This window comes from Giraffa tippelskirchi, chromosome 1 (genome assembly GCF_054371585.1).
Source record: "Giraffa tippelskirchi isolate mGirTip1 chromosome 1, T2T-mGirTip1v1.2.pri, whole genome shotgun sequence".
Taxonomy (NCBI): domain Eukaryota; kingdom Metazoa; phylum Chordata; class Mammalia; order Artiodactyla; family Giraffidae; genus Giraffa; species Giraffa tippelskirchi.
In genome coordinates this window covers 186,489,477-186,501,806 of record NC_137275.1, presented here as the reverse complement: position 1 = coordinate 186,501,806, position 12,330 = coordinate 186,489,477, and the positions used below count along the sequence as shown (strand labels likewise).

General features: G+C 56.2%; 1 protein-coding gene across 6 annotated transcripts in view; it reads right to left on the bottom strand.

The window, feature by feature from the left end:
- The window catches only part of BMP1 (bone morphogenetic protein 1), a 45,601-nt gene that overhangs the window by 6,244 nt on the left and 27,027 nt on the right, over nucleotides 1-12,330 (bottom strand). For 3 of the 6 annotated variants that reach the window (XM_081513758.1, XM_081513766.1, XM_081513745.1), the window contains exons 10-16: nucleotides 11,016-11,132; nucleotides 10,633-10,778; nucleotides 10,328-10,523; nucleotides 8,543-8,668; nucleotides 7,530-7,690; nucleotides 6,719-6,899; nucleotides 2,642-2,767 (exon numbers count right to left, since the gene is read on the bottom strand). In XM_081513758.1, the coding sequence (XP_081369884.1) occupies nucleotides 2,642-2,767; nucleotides 6,719-6,899; nucleotides 7,530-7,690; nucleotides 8,543-8,668; nucleotides 10,328-10,523; nucleotides 10,633-10,778; nucleotides 11,016-11,132 (1,053 nt within the window). Of the gene's footprint in view, nucleotides 1-2,641; nucleotides 3,445-5,088; nucleotides 5,208-6,718; nucleotides 6,900-7,529; nucleotides 7,691-8,542; nucleotides 8,669-10,327; nucleotides 10,524-10,632; nucleotides 10,779-11,015; nucleotides 11,133-12,330 lie in introns of all 6 variants that reach the window. The other 3 variants (XR_014060500.1, XR_014060503.1, XR_014060508.1) reach the window with 2 other exon arrangements.

The following is a 12,330-nucleotide window of genomic DNA, read 5'->3' as shown; positions in this document are numbered from 1 at the left end:
CCATCCTAGATGACGTCAGCAAACACATGGATGGTCCACCTGCACGCTGGCCTCTCCTGACCTTCTCAGTTCTACAAGTTGTCACTTCCTTCCCCACAAGGCTCTGCCATCACCCACAAATTCTCAGTGCTGGTGGCCACCTCTCATTCTTCCAGGGCACTCAGCGCCAGTGCACCCCCCTCCCCCATTTCCCTTAACACCTTGTCAACTTTAGAGAGACCTCCATGGTGTTGATCCTTCTGGTTTCTCCCAATACTTCCTCCTGGGTTTACTTACCTTGCTTCTCTATCAGCTGGACCACATGGCCCATCACCCCGATTGCTCACCAATGGCCATGCTTGAGCTGTACCATCTTGGAAAACCACATTCGTGGTCTCTAAGTGTGGCTGGGCCCCCACTGCTTGGTATTCTTTGGACTCACCCTTCACCAGCTCCATCTCTCACCTCCTCAGCTACGGCTGCAGACCTTTGGCCCTCTCCTCAACTCCCAGCCCCCCGTCCCAGCAGACCACCTCACCTCTTGCCTCCTGGGGAAAGGCAGAGTCTGCAAATATGAATGACTTCAACTTCCTGACCCCTACCTGCAAACTCACCTTTCCACTCACCCTCCCTCCTGCCTCATCTCAGAGAAGGTGCCCCTCTTCCTGGGCAGGACTAGATTTTCCTTCATGAGCTGGAGCTCACTGCTGCCCACCATCCGGGAACCTCTGTATCACACGTTACCCACGCTTGCTCTCTCTGCCAGCTTGTCCAGCCCACGAACCTTCCTACACTTTGCCCATCCTAAAACAACACTCCCCTCTGACTGCCATCCCTCCTATCTCCCTTTTTTTCAAGAAAACATGCTATGTCACGTTCTCACTACTCATGCCTCCTTGATCCATGGCAATCTGCTTTCTGCCTCGGAAAAGCACAGCCTCACAAACTCCAACTGAAACGCTGAGGCTCTTTATTCGTTATCATCCAATCTGACAGATCCCTCTGAGGAAAAGCCAGTGCACTGCTGGGCTGAGAAGGAAAAAGGGGTGGGTGGCGTGCAGCCCACACAGCTGTGCCTATAGTCAGAGGCTCACAGGATAAATGCAAGGCCACCAGGGTCCAGAGAGGAGCAGGGCCCTCTCAGGCTGCCCAGCAGCCCAGGTGGAGTCACTGGTCTCCATGTTTGAGCTATGAGCTGCTTCTATTACTCATCTTCAGCTTTCCTTGTCCACACTCACTATCTCCCCACTTTTACTGGTATTACCTGCCCTCTAATTTATTTCCACACCTGCTTCTCTTCCCAGCCAGACAGTAGTCTCCTTGAGAGCAGAGGGGTCCCCATCTTTAATCCCCCACAGAACTTTGCACAGCGCTGCACCCTCTGCAGGGGGTCAGGAAACACTGATTTATTACTAGCCCATTACTTGAGTAAGGAGCCATATGTGCTTCTCAAGTGACTCAGAGCCACACACAGGCCACCCTCCTAGGAATAGGAATTTTACACCTGCTCCTGCCCTCTTGTTGACGCTGGTGCAGAAGGTTCCTTAGCAAAACCTTCATTTTCATAGAGAGCACAGAGATGGCATGCAGTTTAGAAACAGCATCAGAAGAAGGTCCTCCTTCTAGCTAAAAGATGTGGGGGCTCCGTGAGTCAGTGGAACTCCGTATCTGGGAGACTGAAGTGATGGGGTGAGAAGCCCTGGAGTGTCCACTTGGTGCTTCAACCATGTTTATTCTAGTTGGCAGTTTATTTGCTGGCACCTTGGTTGTCCACACAGTGACAGTGAGAAGAGGCATCTGCCAGGCCCTGTGCTAAGTGCTCAAAGCAAGGGCTCGCAAGCTTAGGGCAATCTCATTGGTGAGACAGTTGAACTCAGAGGGGTGAAGGGACTGGCCCAAGGGCACACAGACAGTCAAGGTCAAAGGCAAGTCTGCGTTGTGTAGCTGGGGACAGTGCATCACCAGCTGGCATGGGCCACAGTGGTATTGACCACAGGGAGCAGGCCAGGGTTGTATTGTGTACAAAGAGGAGGTATCACGTGATACGGGAGAGGACACGAGAACTGTTTTTGAGATTCTGCAGAGCCTCAATGTCGGGGAGGCAGCAGCCCTGTTCTAGGTGTCCCCGGGGGTCAGAGTATGTGATCAACAATGGTGACACACGTGATTGTGCCTGCTACGAGCTGGGCACTTCTCGGAGCACATCACAGCATCGCCGCCCAACCAGGCAACACCCATGAGTAAATCCAGGTGTGGAGGGAGGGAGTCAGTGGCTCAGGGCCAACAGCTGGCTAAGAGATGGGAATGGGCCAGGCAGCCTGGCTCCAGAGCCCAGCTCTTCACCACTGTCCCAGCTCACCCCCCTGACAGAGGGAAGCTGGAATAAAGAGACACACCTGAACATGGATTTGAAGGAGCGCCAGTTACCAGATCAGCTTGACAACAGGGCCTGGGGGCAGCCGCAAGCCCCTCCCCTCCATAAGTGTGTGTGGCTTGGATGTTGCTGGTGGAGGGAGGAGCGTGGAAGGCGAAACGAGGTGACCTCAGAGGTCACTCAGCTTCCTGAGTCCAAACAGAGGCCAAGGGAGACGGCACCTCTGAGCCCTTTCCACAGTCTCGGTTCTCAGGCTGTCAGCTGGCCGTGGGCACTTGGGCCGCTTACCTTCCTTGCAGTCATGCTTGTTGTCGTGGAGGACGAAGCCACTGCGACACTGGCATTCGTAGCTGCCGAAGGTGTTGACGCAGTCCTGCTGGCAGCCGCCGTTGTCCTTGGAGCACTCGTCCTTGTCTGCAGGGGAGCAAGCCAGGGAGGACCGGTCTGTGCACGGGCCAAGGGCAGGGGCACCCCAAGGGAAGTGGGAGGCCTGGCTGGGCTTCTTCCCCATCCTGGGAGGCAGGGCAGGGAGCGGAGGTCAAGGCGATGGTGGGGATCCGGGGCACTGCCTCATGCGGAGCCAGCTGAGGAGGCCAGCTGTGTGGAGAGAAAGTCGAAATGGACGGAGGGAGGGTTGGGGTCTGGAGCTGACCGACATGGGCACCCTCTACCATTACCTGCTTACTGGACAGACGGACAAGTGGAAAAACAAACACATGGACAAGCAGACTGCAAGAGAAAGGAGCAGGACGCAGGGGTCCCTCTTTTACTTCACAACAGGAAATGTCACAGACACCATCAAAATGGGAGGGGGCGGGGGGCAAGGAGGGGCCCCTGTCCATGTGAGGGGAGTGGGGGCGAGGAGAGCACCAGTTCTGTCCGGCCAGAGGGAGGTGGGCCGGCAAGGCCGAGTGGAGGTGGGGGTGGGCGGCCGCAAAGCCCCCAGCCCATTCCGTCCAAGGTGAGGTTCCTGAGTAACAAAGAGTCCGGGAGGCCAGGCCGGCCTCACTGGGGGGTCCGGTTTCTTTTCTGCACTCGGAATTTGAGCTGGTGGGGGCGTCCCCGGGGGGGCTGTAGAGCTGGCCTCTTTTCTGAAACGAGACAGAGAAGGAGAAAAGGGACCAAGGGGGTGGAGGGCGGGGGCCAGGGAGGGAGAGCAGTGAAAACCAGGCCTGGCTCCGAGGGGAGGTCCACAGGCAGGGCGAGGGGCGGGGGGCGGGCAGCAGGACACACATGCAGGACGGCCATGTCCGGCGCAGCCAGGTCACGGAGGGGCAGCGGGGTAGGGGGGAGGCACAGCAACAGGGGGTGGGTGGGAGGAAGCCCGCAGCAGGAACAAGGCCTGGGTGTGAGGACGAGGCTGCACGCTGGGGAAGGAGACTAAAGTCTGGCAGAGGGGAGCGGTCCATGGGAAGGGGCCTCATCCAGAGCTCGGCTCTGTTGTCCTGGTGCTATAGCTACAGAGTGTGTTACAGACAGACACACACTCACATCAACACAGCAACAGACACAGGATCCCTCACCCTGCACTGTCCTCTCGACCCGGCAGCACAGACACCCACCCACAGGGACACACACACACATGTGCACAGGATACACACCAGCCCCTCTCACTCAGACACCACATGCACACACATTGGCCATCAGCCACTTGTGCACATGTGCACACGCAGACGGACGCTGGTTGCTCACTCCCCATGTGTGAGGAAGCACACGCAGGTGCAAACACAGGGGCACAGCTGCCCTCAGGGCCCTGCACCTGGGTACAAACAGAGACACACCCAGATGCAGAGACCCCGGGCTGATTAGCGACCTGCGGAGGGCTCATGCATTCAGCTGCTACCGCTTGGGTGGGTCTGCACATGCACGCTCCCATGAACACAGAGACTGATACACAGAGGGACACGTGGCCACAGGCACGCTGTACATCACACACACATGTTCTCCAGTCTCTCTGCAGTCATTTTGGGCACTGAGAGCCTGGCACAGAGGCAGGCATTCAGGGAAGGGGGTTGTGAGATGAACACAAGAATTCCAGAGATGAACCCCAAGCTAGAAAGATGCCTGCTGGCACTCACATGGCCAGGCGGGGTCTGTGACAACGGAAGCCCTGTCCTTGGTCTCCCTTGGGAGAAGGGCCTGAGGGCTGGAGCATGGACTTGCAGGTGGCCCTACTCATCCAATCCCCTCTCAGGCCAAGAAGGATCCACAAAAACCCAAGGTCAAGAGGTGGAGTCACCAAGTCCTTCCCCAGGTCTCCTAGTTAGAGAACCATGGGGGACCCTGAGCGAGGGCCCTGTGGAAGCTGCCTTTGCATAAGCCCTGTGAAAATGTGGGGGTGATGAGCACCCTACAACTCATCCTGGGAGTTCACTGAGGAACACACTAGTGACCCTATGCTGGGAGCTTCAGGGGTTGCAGCTCCATGGAGTGAACAAAGATTTTCCTGAAATTGACCTTCAAACCTTCCTCATATTTCCCCTAAGTACCAAGTATGATGCCTGGCCCATTGTAGGGGTCAAAGAAATACTTGTCCAGTGAAAAACTGAGTGGGAGAGTGTGGCTGAGTGCGGCGGTGAGAGCCGTGAGCCCCGAGGAGGGACTGCTACCGTGCCTGGGGCGGGGCTCTGGCATGGTGGTGGTGGGGGTGGCCTCTCCTGGGAGCCAAGAATGCAGGTTGCAAGAAGGGCAGGAGCAGGGGTGGACACAGGCCGGGACAAGGAGATGGCACTCACCCTCCAGTGCCAAATGCCCCGGAAGGTGGCTGGGGTCACAGTGAAGGTCTTCAGGCTCTCTCTTCTTCTTGCCTTATGGTCTCCTTGCTGGGTGTCCCAAAGTCCAAACAGCCCCTCTCCTGGGGGTCCAGAGTCAGGTGCCCCAGGGGGCCCTGAGGGCTGAACCTTGATGCCCAGTGGCGAGGGTCCTCTGCAGGTTTCTTGTGCAAAGGGGCACTGCATGTGTGTGTGCATGTGTGTGTATGTATGTGTGTGTGTGTGTGTGTGTGTGTGTGTGTGTGCATGCATCTATGCAGGGCTTAGGGTGGGGTGCGCACAGTGGTGTGCCAGGGCAGGGCAGCAACCACGGGTAGAGAGCTCTGGGCTCTAGGTCTGACAGATGCGGTACTGGTCCCCCCCACCGCCCCCCAAGACTAGAGCAACAGAAGGGCAGGAAGAGACAAGAGTAAGCAGGTAATGGTTTTTCTGGCGCCGAGCCCACCCCTAAGTATAGATGTTATGTCCCCTCGGCCCTCTGGTGAGCACCTTGAGGAGTTCTGGGGGTGTCCCCAGGGAAGAGAGGGATTTGCATTGCAGGGGTGTTCTCAGCCAGCAGTGGGGCCAGGGCTGGGGGCACTGTATGCAGAGCAGGGTGGCTGGCAGTGCCAAGCGGGGAACCAGTGCACAGGGGCAGTGCATGGCATCCAGTGGGGTAGGCGGGGGTGCAGGGCAGCCACAGGGGGCTCAAGGATGCAGGACTCCGGGCAGAAGAGGGGAGAAGGAAGGCAGCAGGGACCCGGCCGGGGGCTTCTGGCCTTTCTGCCGCCCATGCCTGGCCCACTAGGTGTGCTAAGGACCCCTGGGCCACTCCAGCCAGTCCACACCCCCCACCCCCTGCACTCTCTTCTACCCTAAATGCTGTCGGTGCCCCAGGTCCTACTGCCTCCAGAAGACTACCAGCCTCCTCCCAGCCTAGCCCCGGGTGAAGGACTGTGGGTTACTAAAGCAGGGGAGAGGTGTCTGGGGACCCCTGGAGGTCCCAGCTTGGAGAGGCTGTGCAGGTGCTCTGACTACCATTGAGTCTGCCTGGAGATGGGGCCATCAAAGGGACTGACCCCTAGCCTTACATGTGGCAGCTCTCAACAGACAAATGCTGATTGGACCTGAGTCCCCCTCACCGTGGGCCTTGGGGGAGTGGGGAGGCTTTGGGGTTGACAGGAGGGGCTCCTTATCTCTTGTGAAGCCCCCGGCATGACCCCACTTGGCACATGCAGGGTCTGATTAAAGATCCAACCACTGCCACATAATCTGCCCCACAGTCCAACACAAACACCCTCCTCCTCTGCCTGGGGCAGTGTCCACCTCGCTGCACTCCCTGCTCCCAGGGCTTGCCCTCTCTTGGGGCTCCTAAGCCCTGGAGTGCCCTCTCCCTTCCTTTCTGCAGGTCTATGTACTGCCCAGCCTCAGGGTGGCTCCCATACTGCCCTGAGGGCTCAGGAATAAAGGAGTTCAGGCAGGAAGGGGCTGGCTGGTGGTGGAGGGCTAGTGGGGATAGACCGTGCCGCCGGCACCGGAGGGGCTGGGGAGTGCAGGGAGTGCAGCGGCAGTAAGAAGGGGAGGCGGGGCTCGAAGCTGGGCAGTCCGGGTTTACCTGAGAAGAAGTGGGCCTTGAAGCCCTTTTTGGAGACCGTATTGTCGGACTTGAACTCCACACGCATGTTGTTGTACTGGGAGGTGATGACCTCGGGCTTCTCGGAGCCACAGAACTTGCCGTGCAGCTTGGAGTCGGCGGTGAGTCCACTGCGCACCTCCACAAAGTCGTACTTGCACACCTGTGGGGCAGCGCAGCTCCAGGCCACCTCCTCCAGGAAGCCGCTCCTGACCACCCCCACCTAGGGAGGCTCCTCGTTCTGTGGGTCCTTTCGCCTTTGCTATGTATGTGCTCAGTCATGTCTGACTCTTCGCAACCCCACAAACTGTAGCCAGCCAGGCTCCTCTGCCCATGGGATTTCCCAGGCAAGAATACTGGAGTGGGTTGCCATACCCTCCTCCAGGGGATCTTCCCAACTCAAGGATCAAACCAGCGCCTCTTGTGTCTCCTGTATGGGTAGGTGGGTTCTTTACCACTAGTGCCACCTGGGAAGCCCACATCTCTTTTGCCGCTTCTAATAATGAAAAAATGGTGCCACCCCCGCCCCATCAGTTCCTCCTGTGCTCCCCACACAAGCCCCCCACCCCCGCCTCTCTCCAAAGGCGTCCGGACTCCATGTCCTTCGTTCCCACATGCCACATGCTCCCTGGCCTTCAGGGCCTTCCTTCCGGAGCCCCACTGCTTCCCTGAGGTGCTCTCCATCTCTACATTCCTGGAGTGTTTCTTTCAGAGGGTAGGAAGCCGGCACTGAGCCAGACCCCCACACCTCGGACCTCGCTGAGTCTCCTCAGCCCCCGGGGTGGGCACTTACGTCGTTGCCCTCGGTCTCAAAGAAGTCGAACTGCAGGGAAATGCGGTACTGGGTGGGCGCCACCAGCTGCCAGATGCAGTTTTTGTTAGGGGGGTACTCCTTGGGCCAGCCCGGGCTGGTGATGGAGCCATTGAGCTTGGTGAGGAATCCACCACAGGCAGCTGGGGGCACAAGGAAGGCAGTGTCACCCCCCAGGAGTCTCGGCTCTAGAGAAAGGGCATGAACACGGGCTGGGGTGCATGAAGGAGGAAGGAAGGAGTTGCGGATTCCCCCAGCCCAAGGTGGGGCTTGTCTGGTCTCTCTAGGGTAGAGGGGAAGGAGGCAGGGTGAGGGAGTGTCTTCAGAGTAGAGGGAGTTAAGGACTTGTGTGGTCATTTCCATTTTCTCTGCGAGAGAACAGGCCAGGCACTTGGTTGGGGTGGCGGTGGGTGAGGGGCTCCAGAAAGGCAGTGCGAGTGGGCAGAAAGGGTGGGGTGGTGGTGGGGGAGGCAGAGGGGACTGGCAGTGGGCGGGAAAGACAGGGAGGACTGGAAGGATAGAAGGGAGGGCTGGGAGGTGGGAACTAGGAGGCAGGGAGAAGGAGCTGCTCAGAGCTCAGTGGAGAGAAGCCGGCAGCAAGATCAGGCTGAGCTGGAGTCAGTTAGCCAGACAGGGTTTCACTAGCCTCCTGGGAACATTTATAATGAGAGGCTGAAACTCAGTGCCTGTCCGAGAACAGTGGTTGCCAGATGGTGGATCACTACCTTCTGGTGGGTGATGAAATCAATCAAGATCAGCATTTAAAAAGAAGAACAAGAATGAAAACAAAACAAAACTGAAGTATATCACACCTGGTCACAGTGTGTTCTGGGGGACTGAAATATACAATGTACTCCTCATCCACGAGTGGTGACCAAAGTGTCAGGGAATCCTGGTTTTTCCAGAAAGGTCTGTCCAAGGGGCATAAGAGACCTGGGCTGGAGGGTTTGGAGGGGGATAGGGCACAGGGTCCTGGGTGGTCTGGGGGCACTCACCCTCACAGCGGCGCTTGTCGGGGGCCAGCTCATACCCAGGGTCACAGCTGCACTTGTAGCTACCCAGGGTGTTGAGACACCGCTGCTCACAGCCCCCGCGGTTGGGCCGAGAGCACTCGTCCACCTCTGCGGTCAGAAAGCAAGGGTGTCAGTGACTTCCAGTCTGGGGCCCGGGGCCCTCTTTCTCCTGCCCTCTGCTTGAGAGTCAAGCTCAGGGACCCTCAGGCTGCTGAGACCACTTCTAGCTCCATTCCAAGGGGCAAGAAGTCAGTTGTGACCTTCCTCTGTCCACTCAGCTCTGAGGACAAGGGTTTCCCTGTCCTACCTGGCCTTTCACAGCTGCTCAGAACCCCACGTAGTCTCAAGGGCATCTGGCTGAAGACAGCCCCAAAGGCAGAGCCCTGAAAGAAGGGACGAATGGAAGCCCATGGAGCCTTCCTTCTGACCACACTAGCTGGGCTGGTGGCCACCTTCACTCACTGCTGTCTCTCCTGCGCCATCCCTGGCTGAGTACTATTCTTCCATCTCTCCTTCAATCCCTACATGAAGCTTGTGATGGAGGGGCTGTTGCTGTCCCCAGCTTAAGACAAGGAAAGGAAGTTTGGGCAGAATGCCATCAATACCCAGAATCACACTGATAAAAAGTCCATGCTGTCTTGCCTCCTCCCTGAGCTCCTATGGCACTTCCTGCCTCTGCCTCTCACCAACATCCCTTCTGCACAAACGTGTGGACTTTAAAGCAACTCTTCTATCATGTCAACTCTTAGTCGAGCACCTACCGTGTATCGGCTACTTTTACCTCGCTGTGGCATTTACTCAACAAGGTATTATATGTAGTTATTCACTGGGGCCTTTCCTGTCTGGTTAGGACATAACTTCAAGGGCAGGGTGCCAGGATCTACACATCTCTAGGAGTGTGTTGAGTGAATGAATGAGGCAGGAATGAAGCCACCACAGCACAATTCACAATAGCCGAGGTGTCCACTGATGGATCAGGCTAAGGAAATCTGATCTAGACACATAGTGGATTACTATTCAGCCTTAAAAAAGAGGGAAATTCTGCCATACTTGACAACACAGGTGAACCTTTGGGACATTATGTTAAAATAAAATAAGCTAGTCACAGAAAGTTAAAATGTGCATGATTCCATTCACATGAGGTATCAAAAATAGTCAAATGCATAAAATTAAAGAGTGGAATGGTGGGTGCCAGGGGCTGGGGGGTGGGGAGTCACAACTCAGAGGTTTCAGTCAAAGGGCTTCCCTGGTGGTCCAGTGGCTCAGATGGTAAAGAATCCGCCTGCAGTGCAGGTGATTCAGGTTCAATCCCTGGGTCTGGAAGATCCCCTGGGGAAGGGAATGGCAACCCACTCCAGTATTCTTGCCTGGAGAATTCCATGGACAGAGGAGCCTGGCAGGCTACAGTCCATGGGGTCACAAAGAGTCAGACATGACTGAGTGATAACACTTATCCAGCGGTTAAGATTCCGAGTTTCCACTGGAGGGGGCATGAGCTGGGTTCAATCCCCGGACAGGAAATAAGATCTGGCATGCCATGCAGTGCAGCCAAAAAAATAAATTTAAAATCATTTTTTAAAAAAGTTTCAGTCAAGCTGACAGAGCTGCACAGCACCATACCTGTGCTGAACTGTACACTCGGCTGTGTTCCGAGTGTAGCTCTCACGCTAAGTGTTCTTACCACAAGCAAATAAAATTAAGAAAAAGGACCAAAAGGATGGGTTGGCCATAGGGGTGGGCCTGGTGGGGGAGCGGGGAAGGAGGCACCTTTGAAAAAGTTGACGGCAAAGCCAGCCTTGTTAATGGACCCGTCGGAGACGAACTTGAGCCAGAGGCGGCTGGACGTGCTCTTGATGTCGTCGGGCTTCTCGTAGCCGCAGTAGCGCCCGATGAGGGTGCTGCTCTCACTGTGCCCGTCCCGCACCTCCAGGTAGTCGTAGGCGCAGCTGTCGTGGCGCTCGATCTGGGGGAGGGGGAAGGGGGCTCATCAGCAAGAGGAGCCCTGGTGGCCCAGACCCAAGCGCCGGAAGCCCTCAGGAGGTGGGCCCCATCCTGGGGGGTACTTGACCCACCTCAAAGGACTGGAAGGTGAGGCCCACGTGGAAGCCCTCGGACACCTGGATCCGCCAGACACAGACTTTGCTGGGCCGGTAGTCATCTGGGTAATTGGGCGATTGGATGTGGCCATTGTCCTTTTTCACATCTCCCCCGCAGATGGCTTTGGGGACAGGGGACAAGGTGGGGAAGAGGGGAGTGTTGGTCAGAATGCTCTGGGCTCCTCTTTCCTTCTTCCAGTCCCGCCCACATCCCCCAGCCTCCCAGGGTCCCAGGCCCCAGCCAATCCCACTGGGATCTCTGCATCCTTTCTCAAAGAGCCTTGGTATCACCCCTTGGGTGCCAGGAGGGAGTGGCTCTAGGGTGTCCAGGAACCCCACTTCTCCCCTTGCCTTGATACCTTCATAGACAGCGAAGAAGCCCTTCCCGACCCAGTTGCTGCTGCTGCGGAATTCAACCCAGAGGCGGCTGTCGGTGGAGACGATGGGCTCCGGGATTTTGCCCCCGCAGAAGCGGCCTGCACAGATAGGATGGACAGAGGGCAGTGAAGCTCGAGTGAGGCCTCCTCCCTTCTCGCCCCAGGACTGCAACTCCAGGGAGCCCTCCCCATCTCTGCAGGGGGGTGCTGGACCCTGGTCTGCCCTTGACGCACATTCCCAAGACCACACACACTCCAGCTGGCCTGCATCTGATCCAAGGTCCAATGGTCTTGAAGAGCCAGAGGCCACTCTAGAAGATTTCACGCACTTGAGGGAAAGGAAAGGAAGGGGTCTGTCTAGGAGGAAAGGGGATTCCTCACCATAACCAATGGTGTTGTTGTTTAGTCACTAAGTCATGTCCGACTCTTTTTGATCCCATGGACTATAGCCCGCCAGTCTCCTCTGTCCATGGGATTCTCTAGGCAAGAATACTAGAGTGGGGTGCCATTCCCTTCTCCAGGGGCTCTTCCCAACCCGGGGATCGAACCCACATCCCTAGCACTATAGGCAGATTCTTTACCGCTGAGTCACCAGGGAAGCCCATAACCAAGGATACCTGTGCTTTATTTATTGACAGTTTTTTAAAAGAGCATTATCATCGTTACCTATCTTTTCTTACTTGCTATCCATGCTAACAAGCAATAACCAAAAGCAAACAGTTTTTTTTGGCTATGACAAAATGTTGCCATTTGCTCAAATGCAGGGGGTGCCATAGGAGCCCAAATAAACCCCTGAATCCAGGGACTGGGGCAGAAAATGCCTTCTTTGACATAAAACCTGACAAGAATCCACGTAAGCGGGTGAGGTTGGCCATCTGTGAAATCCTTTGTAGTCAAGAATCAACTTGGGATGATTTGTGCGTTCCTAGTAAGATGGGTGTTTTCCCAACTTTTGGCAGGGGACGGAAGGTGTTGCCCTAGGAATGCAAGTTGTGAAAAAGAAACTGCAATCTTGGAAACATTCACACTTTCGTAGCAGGAAGTATCATAAAGACATCTGCTTTGGGTGACTAATAAGAAATAAGCCAACATCAGAAACAAACTAGGGGGGGAAAAGGAGATGGTTAGTGAGGACTTGTCAGCCTGCTTCAGGCACAAGCTATGGGGCAGAGGTTCTAAGGCTAATGAGCAGTCCTGAGCTACTTAGGATCAGGTCCAGATCAGAGAAGGAAAATTCAGGTAGCCTCTCAGGCTCTATGTCCATTACAGCATCTTCTGTCCTGTGGTTCTGACCCAC